Source organism: Scyliorhinus canicula, chromosome 20 (genome assembly GCF_902713615.1).
Source record: "Scyliorhinus canicula chromosome 20, sScyCan1.1, whole genome shotgun sequence".
In the NCBI taxonomy this organism is placed as follows: domain Eukaryota; kingdom Metazoa; phylum Chordata; class Chondrichthyes; order Carcharhiniformes; family Scyliorhinidae; genus Scyliorhinus; species Scyliorhinus canicula.
Genome location: NC_052165.1, coordinates 56748837 through 56768104, shown reverse-complemented (window position 1 = coordinate 56768104; position 19268 = coordinate 56748837). Strand labels below are relative to the sequence as shown.

General features: G+C 46.0%; 1 protein-coding gene across 1 annotated transcript in view; it reads right to left on the bottom strand.

The window, feature by feature from the left end:
- The window catches only part of fbln1 (fibulin 1), a 231426-nt gene that overhangs the window by 34890 nt on the left and 177268 nt on the right, over positions 1-19268 (bottom strand). The window contains 1 exon segment of the mRNA XM_038780632.1: positions 7260-7391. Coding sequence (XP_038636560.1) covers positions 7260-7391 — 132 coding nt within the window.

The following is a 19268-nucleotide window of genomic DNA, read 5'->3' as shown; positions in this document are numbered from 1 at the left end:
AAGTGTTTTCTGAGCTGGAATTGGAAGAGTTAGACTCAGAAGGAGGTCTGGAGACTCTATTACGTTATATGGATAAGATTTATAAAAAGGATGACTTGTTAATTCATACGAAGCATGGTCGGATTTTGATAGGTTCCAGAAAATAGAAGAATTCTCCATTGAAGAATTAATGGAATTTGGCAGAAACACAAAAGGCTGCAGAAACACAACCTGGAATTTCCACAGTCTGTGTTGACCTTTAAATTACTTGACTGTGCTCGCGTGAGCAAGATGGATAAGCTCCTGGTTTTGACAGAAGTTCAGTTTGCGGATAAGGATACCTCATTCGATCAGATGACAGAAGCTTTAAAAAAGTTTCTAGGGAAACATTTGATTCCGATGGCTCTGATGACTCAAATAGGTCAGTCTTCAATAAAGCAGAATATGGAAGATACACTACTAACAGGATGATAAAATCGCACGGCTACAAACAGGTTCCAAGACTATAGAAGGAGATCGTGACCCGGAAGTTATGAAGACAGAAACCCAGACGAACCTACAAGAGAAAGATGAACCCCAGAAATGCCCGGGGTATGATAAATCAATGTTTTCGATGTGACTCTCAATACCATTATGCTTTCAACTGTCCAACACGTTATAATAGTGTTTGAAGTGACACATGACACGGAAGAATCAGAAGAGGAAATCGATAGTGACCAGAAAGAAGGCATTTTCCTATTAACAAGCAGTTTTACGCCGGTAATGAGGGTGTTGGTTGCAGAATCCTTCAATTGTGCAGTATTGGACAGTAGCTGCACATCTACTGTGTGTGGAATTGACTGGTTAAAATGTTATCTGGACTCCTTGAATGCTGAAAATCGTAACAAATTGTGAGGAATTTGAAAGTTCCACAAGTTTCAGGTTTGGGGATGATAATACTCTGAAGTCGCTGAAAAGAGTGGTGATCCCTTGCAATGTTGCTGGAGTGAATCATTTCATTGGCATGAATGTTGTATCAATTGAGATACCTTTGCTTCTGAGCAGACCGTTGATGAAGAAAGCACACATGAAACTGGATATGGAACAGGATAAGGCAACAGTTTTTGGAAAGACGGTGGACTTACAATTTACACAGTTGGGACACTATTGTATTCCATTACTGACAAATAATATTTCAAGTACAGTTGTTAAGGATGTGTTAATGGCAGTTGAAAATGGGACTTTAGCTGATAAAAAGCTTGTTGTATTCAAACTGCTGGGGCAATTTGCGCATCCGTCTCCTCGGAGACTGAAAAATGTATTAAAGGATGCAGGGGTAAGGGATGAAGACTATACTAAACTGATAGAAAGGTTAGTGATCGCTGTGAAGTTGGTAGGAAGTACAGCATGACAAATATATTGTACTGGAAATCGGACAGACTAAGTTAGGGGCATCTTTACGTCAGCAATTTTATTTGGAAAGCATCAGCCCAATAGCAATTAGTTGTGGCCGGGTTTCGCAAAAAGACGTAATGGTTTCAAAGGTGGAAAAAGAGCAACTGCGAAGTTCAATTGGGCAACTGAATTGGTTAGGTAGACAGACTAGACCGGACTTGAGTTTTGATGTCTTCGAGTTGAGTACAAAAATGAATGATCCCAAAGTGGAAGACATAATAAGAGCAAATAAAGTGTTGGTCAAACTAAAAATGCAGGAGTGTGTTTTGAGGTTCCTGGTTTTAGGTTTCCTTAGGCACTTGAAACTCATAGTTTATAGTGATGCATCCTATGCAAATTTATGTGATGAGGTTTCAAGCGCAGGAGGTTTTATACTTTTCCTGTTGGGGAACAATGGGAAACAAAGAAAATAAGGAGAGTGGTCAAAAGCACTTTGGCTGCTGAGACATTAAGCCTTGTAGTTGGGTGGATATAGCCTTTTATATATCTCGGATATTGACAGAAATTTTGGGATTAGGGGATTTGGGTAATATGCCTATTGAATCTCACATTGACAATAAGTCCCTGTGGGAAAATGTGCACTCTACAAAAAGTGTCAATGAAAAAAGGTTAATGATAGACATCGCAAGTTTGAAGCAGATGTTGGACAGAGGGGAAATAGCAAAAATTAAATGGGTCGACAGTAACTATCAATTGTCAGACTGTTTTACAAAAAGAGGGGCTAGTTCACAGTAACATTCAGATATTGTTAATGAAGGGCACCTGTTTCTGTGACTGATTTTTTTCTTCCAAAAAAATGAAAAAAAATGAGAAGGGAGGAAAATGAGAGGAAATTGCGCGTGTGTTTTTGAGTTTCTTGTAATTTTGTTTACACCTAATTATTATTTTTTTCTCCAAGGAAGGGGAGACTGTTAAGTAATGGGTTAAGAGACATTCCAATTAGTTGTCTCATTTATGTTAAGTATCCAATAATTTACACTGATTATGTAAAGGTGGCCTTTGTGTCAGGTGATGTGAAGATAGAGTTTTGTGCAGAGTCTGTTAAAGTGAAATAAAGGTGTTTATGAAAAAGAGAAGAACCTTTGACTCGTTATACAACAGCAGCTAAATAAATAGGGGCTGTTTAGCTCACTGGGCTAAAGCGCTGGCTTTGAAAGCAGACTAAGGCAAGCCAGCAGCACAGTTCAATTCCCGTAACAGCCTCCCCGAACAGGCGCCGGAACGTGGCGACTAGGGGTTTTTCACAGTAACTTCATTTGAAGCCTACTTGTGACAATAAGCAATTTTCATTTCATTTCATTTCATTTCTAACAGGTAAAAAGGATGAAACTTTAGCTTAATCAGAATCAGAATGTGTAATTTTCTTTGCTTATTCTCCAGGTTTTTTGGAGGGAGGAAATATGTGGCCGCAAGACTGAATGGAGCCCTGGTAAGCTCCGAGAAAGACTTGCAAATAGGACTTGAGAAACTCATAATCCTGACAATTGTAGAGCTAAGAAACAAAATCTGAGGAGCAGGTAAGATACTCTTAATGTTAGAACTGAAAGTAACCCAAATTACATATGCTCAGAGCAAACTTGAAGGAAAGCATAAATAGCCGATTCTGCAAGAATTGTCAGGATAACTATGCATGACACAGGAACCAGACATCTTCGGAAAGTAAAAGTTTATTCTCCAAAAGAACTGAGTCAATTCTTTGGTCTTGGGCTGAACTTGTTAGAAAGATTGGGTAAAAACTGGCATCTGTATATCACAAGTAAATAACTAATATCTCAATTGAATCATAGAAGTCATAGAATTCCTACAGTACAGAAGAAGGCCATTCAGCCCACCGAATCTGCAATAGCCCTCTGAAAGAGAGGCCCACCCCAGCCCACTCCCCCACCCTATCTCCATAACCCCACCTGACCTGCATACCTTTGGACCATGGGAGGAAACCGGAGCACCTGAAGGAATCACAAACAGACATGGGGAGAATGTGCAAACTCCATACAGTCACCCAAGGCCAGAACTGAACCCGGGTCTCTCGCACTGTGAGGCTGCAGTGCTAACCGCTGTGCAACCATGTTGTCCCGATCATGATCTTTCTTATTCTGAACAAGAGAGAGGAGAATTGCTATATTGTTGTTTCATCCTAATCCTTTCATTTGCATAGCTGCACTGAAAATTGTACAGGCACATCTTTTTGCAGCAGAAAAAGGTTAAAACGTCCAATGAAGCACAATATTGACCAGGTAAAACAGTAGCATTTGTTATTCTGTTGTAACTTTGGCAGACACCCCAAAAATGGCGATTGCATCTTTAATCCAGAGTTTTAATAACAATTTCCCCAAGGTACAGCAGGCAAGCAGGAGAACCCCACAGAAACTCACTCCTTGATATTTACAACTCACACATTCTTCAACAATGCATACAATCACCTTCTTACAGTGTTACCTTTCTTCTTTTTTTTTTAATAAACAATTTTATTGAGGTAATTTTTGGCTTTATAAACAGTTACAGACATCATCAGAAAGAAAGCAAAAAAGGCAAAAATGTGCAAACATCCACGTACTTTCAATACTTCCATCGTAACATATTGCACAAGCCCGCTCCCCTCCCACCGGTACTACCCGCCATATTTTCCCTCCTACTCTACTCTACCCCCTCTCCCCCCACCCCCTGCAGACGCTCACTCTCCCGCAAAGAAGTCAATAAATGGTTGCCACCTCCGGGTGAACCCCTGTACAGATCCCCTCAAGGTGAACTTAATTTTTTCCATCCCCAGGAAACTCGACATGTCCGCAAGCCACCACTCAGTCTTCGGGGGCTTTGAGTCCCTCCACGCCAATAATATTCGTCGCCGGGCTATCAGGGAAGCAAAGGCCAAAACATCGGCCTCTTTCTTCCCCTGGACGCCCGGGTCTTCCGAAACCCCAAAAATTGCCACCCCTGGACTCATCACCACCCTTGTTTTTAGCACCTGGGACATGACCCCCGCAAATCCCTCCCAGTATCCCCTCAGCTTAGGGCATACCCAAAACATGTGAACATGGTTCGCTGGTCTTCCCGCGCACCTAGCGCATTTGTCCTCTATCCCGAAAAATTTGCTCATCCGAGCCACCGTCATATGGGCCCGGTGAACGACCTTAAATTGGATCAGCCCGAGCCTAGCACATGTCGCGGTCGAATTTACCCTACTCAGGACCTCTGCCCAAAGCCCATCCTCCATTTCCCCGCCTAGCTCCTCCTCCCATTTAAGTTTCAGTTCCTCTGTCTGGGACCCTTCCTCCCTCATGAGCACCTTATATATACCCGAGACGCTGCCCTCCCCTTCTTCCCTCCTAGAGACTATTCTGTCGAGGATCCCCATTGGCGGGAGGTGTGGGAAAGATGGGACCTGTCTACGAAAGTCCCGCAATTGTAGGTATCTAAAATCATTTTATTATGTTGGTCAAAGAAGAAAGGTATACCCATACCAACCCAAATTTCTCCTCCAAGCTCCTCAAACTCGTGAAGCTCCCTTCCAGGAACATATCACCCACCCTTCCCGCCCCCGCCCGCCGCCACACTCGGAACCCCCCATCCATACTCCCGGGGGAAAACCGATGGTTGTCGCAGATTGGCGCCCAGACAGACGCCCCCATCTCCCCCACATGCCTCCTCCACTGGCCCCATATCCACAGGGTCGCCACCACTACCGGGCTGGTGGTGTACTTGGCCGGCGGCAGCGGTAGAGGAGCCGTGACCAGGGCTTCCAAGCTGGAGCCCCTGCACGAAGCCGCCTCCACCCGCTCCCAAATAGACCCCGTACCCACCATCCACTTCCTTATCATAGCGATGTTGGCTGCCCAGTAAGTTACCTTTCTTCTTTGACCAACATAATAAAATTTAGAATGCATGTATTCTATTTACTTAAGATTGCATATTATTTATGATGTAAATTATGTCCGCTATCCATTACACACAATATTCTGTTTTGATTACATTTTGGGCTGAATTCTCCACATTGCGATGTCAGCAGGGTACTGGTCCCATTCGGATGCTCTGATACCCCACTGGCATTAGGATTGAGGTTCACGCCCCGAGTCAGCGGGAGGATGCAAATGGGTCATTAAGGCACATTAACGGGCCGGGCACCATAATATCCAGGCCCGCATGATTCTCTGGTCCTCCCATCCCGGGCACCACTGTCGCTTTATTTGTAATGCTCACTGCCAAGTTAAATGCTTGTGGGCTGAGAATTTCAATGTGTTTTCTTCTGATTGCCTTCCGTAACTCTGGCATAAGATTGTAGAACCATCACAGAATTAACATGAAGGGATATTTTTCATAATTTCATTAGGGTTTTCACCTATCTTCTGAAAAGTTAACCATGAGCTATCAGACAAATTCGCGGAGAAAATTCCAGACAATGATGTTCTATTTAAACTGCTGACAATCTTCTATTTGCAATGCATCCAACTTGCTTACAATATACATAATAATTTACAATAGGCATGTTGCCAAAACTGGGAATTCACAACCATTCACTTGTTTGACGCCATCATTGTTCTGCACCGCTACCCTTACCACTGCAGGTATTTTGGCAGCAGTGAGCAACAGTGTCAAAGGATTTGATTTAGGAGGTCGATTTGCAGCACTATTTGAATAATAAGGTAAATATTAAAATGTTTAGCTTGAAATTAATAAATTATATTATTTATACCAGAACAGTTTGGTGGATCTGCAACTTAATAGTTGAACAATGAACAAATCAATAATTGTTCATGAGCTGCCAGCAGTAAATCACTTCTTCCAAATCCCCCTCCATGGCCACAGTGAATCAGGCTGAATTGACAATGCAACTTGAGTGTCACCTTGTTGCATAAAGTACTTCAATGTAAATTTAATTTCCAGGTGGGAAGCCAATAACCTTATCCACGTTGGAGCCTCCATGGAAAGCCTCAGTTGATGTTAAAGGAAGGGTCTTATTTCCTTTCCAGCAGCTATACATAGAACATAGAACAGTACAGCACAGAACAGGCCATTCGGCCCTCGATGTTGTGCCGAGCCATGATCACCCTACTCAAACCCACGTATCCACCCTATACCCGTAACCCAACAACCCCCCCTTAACCTTACTTTTTAGGACACTACGGGCAATTTAGCATGGCCAATCCACCTAACCCGCACATCTTTGGACTGTGGGAGGGAACCGGAGCACCCGGAGGAAACCCACGCACACACGGGGAGGACGTGCAGACTCCGCACAGACAGTGACCCAGCCGGGAATCGAACCTGGGACCCTGGAACTGTGAAGCATTTATGCTAACCACTATGCTACCGTGCTGCCCCTATCTGCCTTAATTCACAACAGAGATGGAAAGATAGCTGACCACATCTGGCAGGTCAAAATTGTGGGGCTTGAGAGCATCAAAGGGGAGAACTTTTGGGGGTGAGAAGCAGCTGCAATTCAGGCCTTCTGTGGGGCCCAGAAGAATACTCCAGCTCCTTCTGACCTCATGATGAAAATCTTTCGATTCATCGTTGGAGGGCCTCCTATTCTTTCCCATCATGTTTTATGAGATTGTGTGCCCTCCATGGACACCTGGTTCAGCACACCATTAAAATGTCATGGGGTACTATGGATAATGTAGGATTTTGATTGGCATATATTACTGAGGTTCCCACTCAAATACCGAACAAACGGACCCAGTTAAGATGCTGGTATGCAAGATTCAAGCAGGAGGGGAGTTATAGGGCTTCACACAGCATTATTGTCAGCTTGGTTGGGTTAAAATTCTTTATTTTGTCTCAAAATAGCAACATTCCTCCTGTTGAATTCAATGCAAACTAAAAGGGAAAAATATTGCAACATTGCTTACCGACTGTAATGGTGTTTTCATATCGTTTGGTAACATCGAAGGAGTTACGTATGTTTCCATCAGTGATGCGGAACACAATCTCTGGCTGGACACTGGGAAAAGCTGGAGATGCAGCTCGGAGGAATATGATCTCTGCAAAACAGAAAGATCAAGTCAATTACTTTCCTCTGTGACCCCTGCAAATATCAGGGTTAGTTTCAGGCGACATAGTCACATGTTCTTTGCCTGTACCATGTTGCCATGCCACCTGATTGACATAAAAAGAGTGAAATAAAGACAAGCATGGCTTTAAGAATGAGCAGTCACAATACCCGAATATCTGAAATTACACTGCATCACCAACAGGCTTCATTCCACTGGAAGCAAACTTGGACAAGAATTTTTGTACAATAAAATCTTCTCGGCTTGAAATCTTATTGGATCAAATGATGCCTTAATTAAACACTCTCGGCCAGATTGTCCATTCCTGAGACTAAATGTTACCATCAGGTCAGGATTAGAGCAGTTCTACGACAACAAAACTGGTGTCGCACCTGAATCGATTCAACGACTGTTAAAGGCTAGCACTGGCTTCACATAGAACACAATCAATTCCAATGGGAAATGGTGCTGGATTTGCTGGATCCATGATTGACACTCAGGAGGGTGACAAACTGCAGCAGCTTATATGCACTTTACTCCCCACACACCATCCCAGCTAACAAGATGGCAGTAAGATGTGCGACCCAGAGATTCACCGTCGCGGAACTGGAGGCCCTGCAGCACTGTCCACCCCCCCCCCCCTGCTCAGCCAGAGACTTCGACGGCACCCGGCCCGGCAGGTCCTCGAATAACAGGTACACACATGCATGCAGCACCTCCTTTGCACCTCCTCCTCGGGCTGGTGCGAGGCTGGCTCTCCACCCAGGCCAGCCCCTGTTCCTGTGGGGCATGCTCCGCTGCTGTATGGTCATCCTCCTCGAGCAATTCCAGCTCGTTCAGCCTCAGTGCATCTACCAGGGCTGCGGCGACCAGAAGGAAGGCCACCATTCCTGGCTCTATTCAAATGTCCGTTGTCTGCAGAGGTGAAAGGCCGACGTATTAGCATGGTTCGTAACCCCATGCCCAACCAGGTCCACCAGGCTACACAGTGGCCCTGGATGGCACTGCGGACCCTGACCCCGCTTGTCTTCAGCCACCCCCGAATCCCCGCAGCCTTGCCCCATCAGTGCCCAGCCATTCCTGCTGCCAGGCGTACCATCGGCTGGCACTGCCCTTGTCAAAAGTATGCTCTGCGGCCCTCGTCCAGAGCCCCCTGTAGGGGCTAATCTGGGCGTTGCCCTTGGGTGGGCTGCATGATGCACCGCCTGCGAGAAGCAGCTGGTTGGGGGGGGTGGCATAGCAGAGGGTGGGGTGCAGGGATAGGGGCTGGTGTGCGGGTGTGGTGGGGTTGGGAGAGTGGGAGCTAGTGTGTGGAGTGGGTGTTGTGGGCATCCATACAGCTGGTGTCACTTTGCAAAACCAGGAGCCAAGGTGGGTGGTCAGCAAGATGGCTGCCTTGCAGGCTATGGTAATGGTTGTCAGTGCCTGGACACTACCCCAGTCCCGTGGTGATCCTACAGCCCATCCCCCCCCCCCATCCCAGCCAGTGTCAGGACCGGCAGCCCATGGTCGTGTTTCTGCATATCCTACTTCCTTACTCTCCCTCATCAGCCACGGCGCCTGTTTCCCGATTTTTAAAAGCACAAGTGAAATTTGCCGTCGGGAATTGACCCTGGTGAAGGCGGAGCATCGTGGAGGCCCGGAGAATGCCGGGCCAGACCCACTGATGATATGCAAACGGCGTTTACTCTATGTGCAGAGTCAAACGCATTGACGCCGCCGTCGAGGCACCAGAGAATTGCGATTTGGCGTGAACCCGGCGCTCGCCACGGTTTCGGCATCAAAACCAACTCTCCGCCCAATCACCTTTCCCGATTTTGGCATCGTCCAACGGAAAATCCTACCCTCGCAGTATTACATTCTTATCTATTTTTAAAGATATCTATTTAGGTTTCCTCTTCTATCGAACATCCTTATCCTTGTCTCCGCTGTTTCTGCTCTTAAAGCTGGTGCAGGGTGAATTTCATTTGTTGGATTGACTGATTGATTGATTGATTTATGTCACATGTACCAAAGTACATGTGACATAAATCACATAAAGTGAAAAGTATTCTTCTGTGGCCAAGGGAACGTACACAGTAAGCAAAAAGAATAATCAACAAAGTACATCGACAAATAAGTAATTGGTTACAGTGCGGAACAAGGGCCAAACAAAGCAAATACATGAGCAAGAGCAGCATAAGGAATCATGAATAGTATCTTACAGGGAACAGGTCAGTTGAGGAGTCTAGTAGCTGTGAGGAAGAAGCTGTTCCTATGTCTGGATGTGCGGGTCTTCAGACTTCTGTATCTTCTGCCTGATGGAAGGGTCTGGAAGAGGACAAAGCCTGGGTATGGGGGGTCTCTAACAGTGCTGCTTGCCTTCCCGAGGCAGCGGGAGGTGTAGATAGAATCAATGGGAGGGTGACAAGCTTGTGTGATGCGTTGGGCTGAGTTCACCACACTCTGCAGTTTTTGTGATCTTGGGCCGAGCAGTTGCCATATCAAGCTATGATGCAGCTTTCTCCTTTTATCAAGCTTTTTCACAGGACTTGGCACTTTCCTTCAATACAGGACAGACCACACACCATTCTGAAATCCTTCCTTCCTCTCTCTTGCCTCCCACACACATACATTACTGCACCTGAAAATGTGCAAGATCAATGTTGTATGTTCACTGAAGACCCCGCACATCCAGACATAGAAACAGCTTCTTCCCCGCAACTCTAGACTCCTCAATGAGTCTCCCTCAGACTGATTTGTTCTCTTGCAGCATATGGAAAAGTTTACCTTCTTCCCCTCTCTTGATCTAGACTCAAAAAGGGCATGTTGCCGCAGTAGTTTCCAAATGGTTTTGCCAGGATGTTTGTATCAGAGAATATATCCTTGCTGGTAAAACATCACATGATGTTTAGTGACATTAGCAGAGTGTTTGTGATGGCTTTGCAGTTCTCCATTTTATATTGTATGAGCTACACCTCTTAATAAAACCTCTCATCGTGTTTGAAAGAATCCAGAGTGTGGGCATCTCTGTACCTTTTATCTTTGCAGCTGACAAATAATTAGAACAAAAGAGAAAACTGGCGATGAGGATTGAGGCAAGAATAATCGCTGAAGAAAAGATTTGTCAACTAAACAGTGGACACGGCACCGGGAGCAAAAGAAGATTCTTGGGACCAGACTCGTATACACGCACACGTCAGGCAAAGTACAGGCACCAGTGCTGAAGGTTTAAACAAAGAAAAAACTACAACCATGAGTAAAGAAGAATGACAGTCGGGGAAATCTGCTTGCTATTGAAGTGAGTAGGGTCTGGGCTGCAGGGACCACACATGTAGCGAAGTTAAATGGGCTACAGGGAACCAGGCTCCTGTAGTCTGCCCACTCTGCACAGGCCACTACTAGGGGAAAAGTCGAACCACATTTTCCACTGGAATTGGAAGGGCGGAAGTTGATTGAAGTACAGACCCTAGGGGCTGTGATCCGAAATGCTAGGAAAGACAGGTGCCATGGATGCATTAGATGAAGACAGTGAGATGTGGAAGTCATATGAGGAAAGATTCCAATTATATCTCATAGCAAATCAGACACTGGAGCACCTAGAGGTTGCAACATTTTTCAATTCGGAAGGTCATAAACTTTTATGCTGCAACAAAATTTAGTTCACCCAACTAAACCGGGAGATAAGTCCTACATCGAATTAATTAAAATTTTAGAGGGGCATTTTTCTCCCAGAGCATTATTGATTGCAGGAAGGTTTTGTTTGCACCACCGCAGTCAGGAAGAAAGTGAAAGTATTATATAATTTGTCGCAACTTGAAGAAGGTTACAAAATATTCTGAATTTGGTGCATCACTTAATACTCTTCATCATAGGCAAGTTGTGGATTCCACAATGAAACTGTTCAGAGGAAGTTGCTTACTGTAACTTGAAAAGCTGCTGTAGAAGTTGCCACATCTATGGAATGAGCAACAAATGAAGCTTCACAGATAGGGACTGGAGCAAAGATCCAAAGAATGGATAGCACAAGGAACAAGGCTGCAAGTGTGCAACCGTATTGGATTGGATTGGATTTATTTATTGTCACGTGTACCGAGGTACAGTGAAAAGTAATTTTCTGCGAGCAGCTCAACAGATCATTAAGTACATGAAAATTAAAAAAAATACAGAATAGGGCAACACAAGGCACACAATGTAACTCCATAGACACCGGCATCGGGTGAAGCATACAGGGGTGTAGTGTTAATCAGTTCAGTCCATAGAGGGTCGTTTAGGAGTCTGGTAACAGCGGGGAAGAAGCTGTTTTTGAGTCTGTTCGTGCGTGTTCCCAGACCTTTGTATCACTGATGTACACAGGTTGGACATTCAGCAGGGGAATGCTGGAGGAAATCAAATATATGCAAGAACTGTGGCAAAAAGGGCCATATCACCACGGCATGTTGGGCTCAGAAAATTTCTACAAGAATGTGCAAGAAAAAAACACACATCTGAACAAACTAGCTGTGTCTATAAATTAGTAGATGAAGTTCAAAGCCACTTAGATGATAATGTAACAGAGCTACTGCAGGAGCTGAAGTTAGGCGTCTTGTCAGTGCAGGGCGATCAACAAAGTTTTGCAGGGGAAAGTCGCCAAAGCATGAGAGGGAGAGATAGACCGGGAGGGGGTGGGACAGCTAAACCTAAGAGGAAAGAAAGGCGAATCACAGGGGGGGGGGGGGGGGGGGGGGGGGGGGGGGGGGGTGGGGGGGGAGAGGAGAACGAGGGAGGTGGACGAGGGAGGTGGGGGGGAGGCAGGGAAATGAGAGCCGGAAGGAAGGCACAGGATACAATAACGATCATGGCATCTCCAGGAGCAGAGAACGAGGAGAATAAAGACAAAAGACGGGAGGAACGGCAGAAGTGGAGGTGAGCGCGAGACGGCAGTGAGATCCGTCCAGGAGAAGCAAGCGACAACACCAACACCAAACCCATTTGAGTATTGTCCACTGTAATTGTTTCTCCGGCACCCAAATGTATATTCACCTCCCCAGTCTCCACCACCCACCCCCCCCCCCCCCCCCCCCCCACTCCCCCCCTCCTGTCACAGTCGCCCACTTATGTGTTGTAAATAATTTCCCAGGTGTACAGAGTTGCTGCTGTTAAGCTGGTGCACAATACCCTACCAGTTATTCTATTTTATTTTTTATTGTTTTTTTTATTATTTACTATTTTCTTTTCTTTGGTATGTTTGGGTGTGCCCTTCTCTTCTTTTTTTTGTATATATGTCTCTTATCCTGTGTACATAACGGTAAATATACGTTGTTCAAAAACCCAATAAAAACATTTATTAAAAAAAAAAGTTTTGGGGCATATTCAAAACTTGAATGTCATGAAATTAAAATGGGAGCGGATACAGGTGCAGCTCTATCATTAATATCTGAGACAATTTATCATCAAAAGCTGAAGCATCTTCCTTTAAAACTGTCAAATGTGATCCTAAGGACATACACTGAAAAGGTTGTCCCATTAAAAGGATGCATTATGGTGAAAATAGAAGCAGATGGACAGAAGACAAAGTTGCCTCTTTACCTTGTTAGTGGCAATTTATTTGGTATAGCATGGTTGGCAAAGAATGGGCTTAGCTGGGAAGCACTAAATCAACTAGTGGATTCAAAGAGAAACTTGCAACAATATCTGATGAAGTCTGAGAAGGTGTTCAAAGAGTATCTAGACTCCATGACTGGAGTTGAGGTGCATCTAAAAATCAAGCCAAAAAATACACCCAAGTGTCTCAAAGCTAGAACCTTACCATATGCCATCAGGCCAAAAGTTGAAGAACTAGAAAGAGTAACTTCCCAGGAAGTACTGAAAGGAATGGGGACATTTCCAAGGTCTCAAGTAGCCAGGTTCCAGAAAGTTGAATTCAATCCAAAAGGAATAAACATCCACTTTAGAGACGGTCTTATTGAATTGCATATATGCATAAAGACAATGCAGAGGGAGGGTTGTTATGTACCAGAGAATACATCCCTGCTGGTAAAACGTAACATGATGTGTAGTAACGTCAGCAGAGTGCTTGCACGGGCTTTGCAGTTCCACATCTTAGATTGTATGAGCAACGCCTCTTAATAAAATCTTTCATCGTGTTTGAAAGAATCCAGAATGTCAGCACCTCCATACCTTTTCTCTTTGCGGCTAAAAAGAAATATAACACAGGACCCAGCAAAACATTAGTTGGATCAGAGCGGGCGTGGCCATGCAGTACAGTTATACGATCACCATTGCCGTCCTTCTTTCATGCAGCATTACAGAAAGTATGACTGTGATAGGGAGAGTTCTGGAGAAACTTCCAGGATAGAGATTGAGCAGGCTTTTGCTTGCCATTGTGCTGTCATCGGTAGGTCTGTTAAACAGCTGTTATTGGGAGAAGTGTGGCCATAAACAATGTTGGTCAATGTGAGGTTTGTTACCCTGCATTGCTCACATTGGAGCTTGCAGGAGGACTTGGAGTTACTTTGGACAGCCGAATGTATTTTCCACTGAACATGTCACCTTGATGGATTCCTGATGGAAACAAAGGCAGCTTGGGGAAAAATTAATAGATAAATAAATTCATCCAACAATCAGGATTCTGAAAACATAAGTGCCAGCTGGAAACAAAGGACACAAACAAAGATCTTTAAAAGACCAAGTGTGGATTTCCTGTAAGTATAAGCACATCATAAATCTCTCACACCTACCAGTCTCCTAGATTTTCATCCTTCTATCTCACTGCAGCCTGAAATTGGGGTCGTCGTGAGTCTATAATTGAATCTTCAGGCTGACAGATTTCACCTTGAAATCTAGTCTTGAAACACACAGCTTCAAAACCCTGAATTTCTTCTTGTACTCCTCCATCTTTCTAATTTGCTCAATTTTTCTCTTCATCCAGAATTGTAAATATGTGAAAACAAGATTAAGCCCAGAATGACTTATCCTCTTGTTTTTCTCTCGTCCCCTTAAATGACTCCTTCTTCAGGCAGGTGAGAGATTTGAACTTTCTCTGGAGGGAAAGCAGCAGCAGAAATTTGTACAATATGGTACATTCTACCAGAATGACAGGGAGTGGGATAGCTTGATCTTGGTTTCGGACAATGCTCGGCACAACATCGAGGGCCGAAGGGCCTGTTCTGTGCTGTACTGTTCTATGTTAATATCACTCCCAGGGAACAACGTGCTCCTCAAGTGAACTTTGTCTATGTTAACCTTGTTAATGCAGTCCTAGAATGAGTAAATGGTAGGTGCATGAGAGAAGGTCAAAGCGAACCCCCTATTCATCTTTTCTCCCTTCCATTTTGGAACATACCTGTAGCTTGCTTGAGTTACTATTTTTCTCTGGTCAAGTTGAGATTTCCTTTGCATCTTAGATTGCAAACAGTGTGCTATAGTTTATTTCCAGTAAATAGACACGCAAAGACCTTGGCCTAGAAATTCATTTGCCTATGATTTTGGCGGAAGAATCATCTGCCTGCACTGATTCTATTAGAGGTTGGCAGCATGCTCCCACCTTACTGTTGTATGGGATTTTATTCAGCCACAAACAAGTCCAAACCGAGTTGGTCAAAAGAAAACTTGTTTTTTTGCAAAGCAATTATATTTAAAATATACATCAGATCCTGGCCGGATCCCCCCTGTGGTTTCCATGTCTGGCTGACTTAGTACTGAACTCAATCATTATTGTCCTTGGGCTCCCCACCCCCTTCGCGGGGTAACATGTATTCGGCGAGACTCACACGAAGACGGATTGCTCCAACCTTATAGGACTCGTGCGGGTTATAACATCCTTCCCCGGCTGAGGTCAGAAGACTTTTCTGATGACTGCGGAGTAAGAGGGCGCCAGATTCTCTTTGCCTCTTTCTGTGCTTCCTGCACTCATGGCACTGGATCTGGCCGTGTGTACCTGGACGACGAACGTCACTTCCATGTGGAACGTCGTGGTGGAGGCACTGTCTGAGGCTGCTGCACTGCTTGTTCCCTGTCAGATACTTCCAACGCTTGGGTTTCCATTTCAGAATCCGCGAGCGCAATTCTCCCAACGGGAGACTAAGTGCCGACGCCGGAGTGAAATCCGGAGTGCTTCACTACGGCATTGGAGGCCGCTCCTCGCCCCCTATTCTCCCACCCCAGGGGGCTAGGAGCGGCGCCGCGTCAATTTCGCGTGCCGGGTCTTGGCGCCGCGTCAAAGCGGCGCCGCATAAACGACGCGGCCGGCAGCGCTTAAATGACGTCACCCGCACATGCGCAGGTTGGCCGGCGCCAACCCGCACATGTGCGGTTGCCGTCCTCCCCGCGGGCGTCCCGCAAGACATGGCGGATTGATCTTGCGGGGCGGCGAAGGAAAAAGAGTGCGTCCTTTAGAGTGTCTTTAGAGTGGGCACCGATCGTGGGCCAGACCCCTCCTGAGCACCCCTCGGTGCTCGATCCTCCCTCCCCCCCCCCACAGGCCGAACAGGCGCGCTGTTCACGCCGGCAGCGACCAGGTGTGGTTGGCGCCGGCGTGAACTGGTCAGATTGGGCAGGCCGCTCGGCCCATTCGGGCCGGAGAATCGCCGCTCGACTGGTAGAAACGGTGAGCGTGTTGTTTACTGGGTTTGAGGGGGTGGGGGGGGGTTCGATATATGCGTTGCTACGGTCTTGGGGGTGTTATACTTATTATGTTGTTTTATTATTGCTTGTTACTGTTTGTTGTTATATTTTTTGTAAAAAATGTCAATAAAAATTATTTTTAAAAAAAGAAACGGCGAGCAGCGATTCTCCGAGCGGCCTGTTGTAAAACTCGGCACGCCGTTTTGAGGGGGTGGGAGAATCGCGTGCGGGTGCCAGGGCAGCGTGGCGGGAATCGCCCGGCACTCCCGCGATTCTCCCACCCAGCGTGGGGGTCGGAGAATCATGCCCCGCATCTACGATCTCTATCATTTCATCATCTTGACCTGCTTGGGGGTAATACTCTAGCTTCTGCTGGCATTGGATTTGGTTCAACAGTAGTTTTCCACTTCCGAGGAATTTTCCACAAGACTTGTCTTCTGGACGTTATGTGATTGAGATCTTTCTCATGACATGACCTTGTGCCTGGACCTGATAAGATACAGGACCTGTCTGGCAAACGATGGTCCCTGTGATCCATTGGGCGGCATCTACAAAGTTTTGAACATAGATTGCATCAACTGGTACAAACAGTCTGAGCGGTTTCATTTAACAGGGCAATGCCCTTGTTGCTCCTGGTTAGGGCATAATTTCCTGCCAGTATCAGGGAAGGCCAGACTAAGACCGATTCAAAGCTTTCGGCCCATTAGCAATTCGGCAGGTGCTAACCAGGTAGTGGCACGCAGAGTGGTGCAATGATCAAGAACCTGGCCAATCTCGTGTTCTGTGACCCTGAAGTCTGTTTTTTCAGCCCTTGTTTGAACATCTGTACCGTCCGCTCTGCTAACCCGCTGGAAGTCAAGTGATATGGGGTCGTGCAGATACCCTGTTATTCTTCAGGAACCCCCCAAATTCTTCACTTGTGAAAGGCGTTCCATTGTTCATAACTAATACTTCTGGGATTTCACGCGTACTGAAAGACAGGCGCAGTTTCTCAATGGTCGTCCTAGAGGTGGTCGATGACATTCTGTGGACTTCCAACAGTTTAGAATGGGCATCTGTCAGAAATAAGAAGATTGAGCCTTGAAAGGGGCTGGCTAAGTCAACATATAACCGCACCCACGTCCGGCCAGCCATTCCCGCGGGGTGAAGAGGCGCGGCTGACAGAAGCTTTTGTTGTTCCTGTCATATGCCGCATTGTGGGCTACCCTGATCTCTGCTCCTAAGCCCGGTGTAGCTACAGGCGAGCATTTTCATTTTGGACATCCCCAGGTGCCCGTTGAGCAGATCAAACAGAATCAGGTGTTGGTCTTTGCCTGGGATGATGATATGTGTGCCCCATAAAAGTCTTCTATGCTAAACTCTTATGGGCGGCATGGTAGCACAGTGGTTAGCGCAGTTGCTTCACAGCTCCAGAGTCCCAGGTTCAATTCCTGTCTTGGATCACTGTCTGTCCGGAGTCTGCACGTTCTCCCCGTGTCTTAGTGGGTTTCCTCCGGATGCTCCGGTTTCCTCCCCCCATAGTCCAAAAATGTGCAGGTTAGGTGGATATGCCATGCTAAATTGCCCCTTATTGTCCAAAAATTTTAGGTTGGGTTACTGGGTTGTGGGGATAGCGTAGATGTGTGGGCTTGGGTTGGGCGCTCGTTCCAAGGGCCGGTGCTGACTTGATGGGCCGAATGGTCTCCTGGACTGTAAATTTTATGAAACTCGGACATTACCGTCGAGAATGCCCGTAACTCATTTGGCAGACTTCTATGCTGACCCACACGCAGGACTATGTGTTGCACTTTCAAAAAGACCACGTCGGTCTGTGTCCACTCGTGAATTTGAGACGTGGTGACCGGCAACAAATCCATAAAGTTGAGTGAGGCCACTACCTCGTGAGTCCTGGGAGGAGAAGGAAGGTGCGGAGGCAAAGGCAGTCAGCATAATGTATTCGCATTAGTGATCGGGGTACCTGGATGATGTTCAAATGAGTTCTCATCGGTGGCCAGCAGGAGGGCCCAATGCTGTATCCTGGTGGAGGCAATGGACAGAATCTCCTATTCTTCATGAAAAAGACCGAGCAGCGGTTTGTGGTCCTCTTTCTCAATTTGCGCATAATTGCGCTCGGCCACGACCAATATTGGGGGATGAAAGCGATTGGCCTCTCTCAGCCATCTTCCATGCAGTGTGATAAAACGATGCCAATGCCGTACGGTGACATGTCACACCTGACTATTAATTGTTTGGTGCGTTAACAAGCCCGAGGAAGACAATTGTTTTTTCACTTGTGTGAATGCTTCTCCTGTTGTTCATTCCACGCCTATTCCTGGTTCTTTTTCAGAAGGTGGTGTAGGGAGGCTAACATGGTCGCAAGGCTGGGGATAAACTTGCCGTAATAGTTCCCAATCCTAAAAAAGACCGCAACTCCATGGTGTTTTCAGGCGTAGGAGCTTGCTAAATTTCCCGTACGTTTTCCACGACCGTAGCAACCCCTCGCAGTCCACTTGGAAACCTAGGGACTTAACCTCTCTCGCGTAGAATACGTATTTTCCTCTCCTCAGGGGAACACCCATCTCTGAGAAACGATGGGGAACTTCATCCAAATTACTTAAATGTTCCCGCTCAGTTTTCCCTGTGACCAAAACGTCATCCAGATACACTGCCACTCGTGGCAAAACTCTCAATATGTTTTCCATTACCCTGGAATATAGCACAAGCTGATGACAATCCAAAGGATAGTGTGGTGTACTCATATAGGCCTCCATGGGTATTTATGGTATTTAAGGAAGGCAGGGTCCAATTCTAACTGCACGTACGCATGGCTCATATCGAGCTTCGTAAATGAGTGTCCACTGGCCAATTTTGGGTAAAGATCCTCGAGTGGGTTAATGATACAACTGGGAGGCCCTGTTGACCGTCAACTTATAGCCCCACACAGTCTGACCGCCTTTTCCGGTTTGAGTACCGGGACCACTGGTGCTGCCCAATCAGCAAATAATAATAATCTTTATTAGTATCACAAGTCGGCTTATATTAACACTGCAATGAAGTTACTGTGAAAACCCCCGAGTCAACACACTCCGGCGCCTGTTCAGGTCCACTGAGGGGGAATTTAGAATGCCCAATTCACCTAACAAGCACATCTTTCGGGACTTGTGGGAGGAAACCGGAGCAAACCCACGCAGACACGGGGAGAAGATGCAGACTCCCCACACTCCACTGACCCAAGCTGGGAATTTGGCGCTGTGAAGCAACAGTGCTAACCACTGTGCTACTGTGCAGTATAATGGTCTAATGATT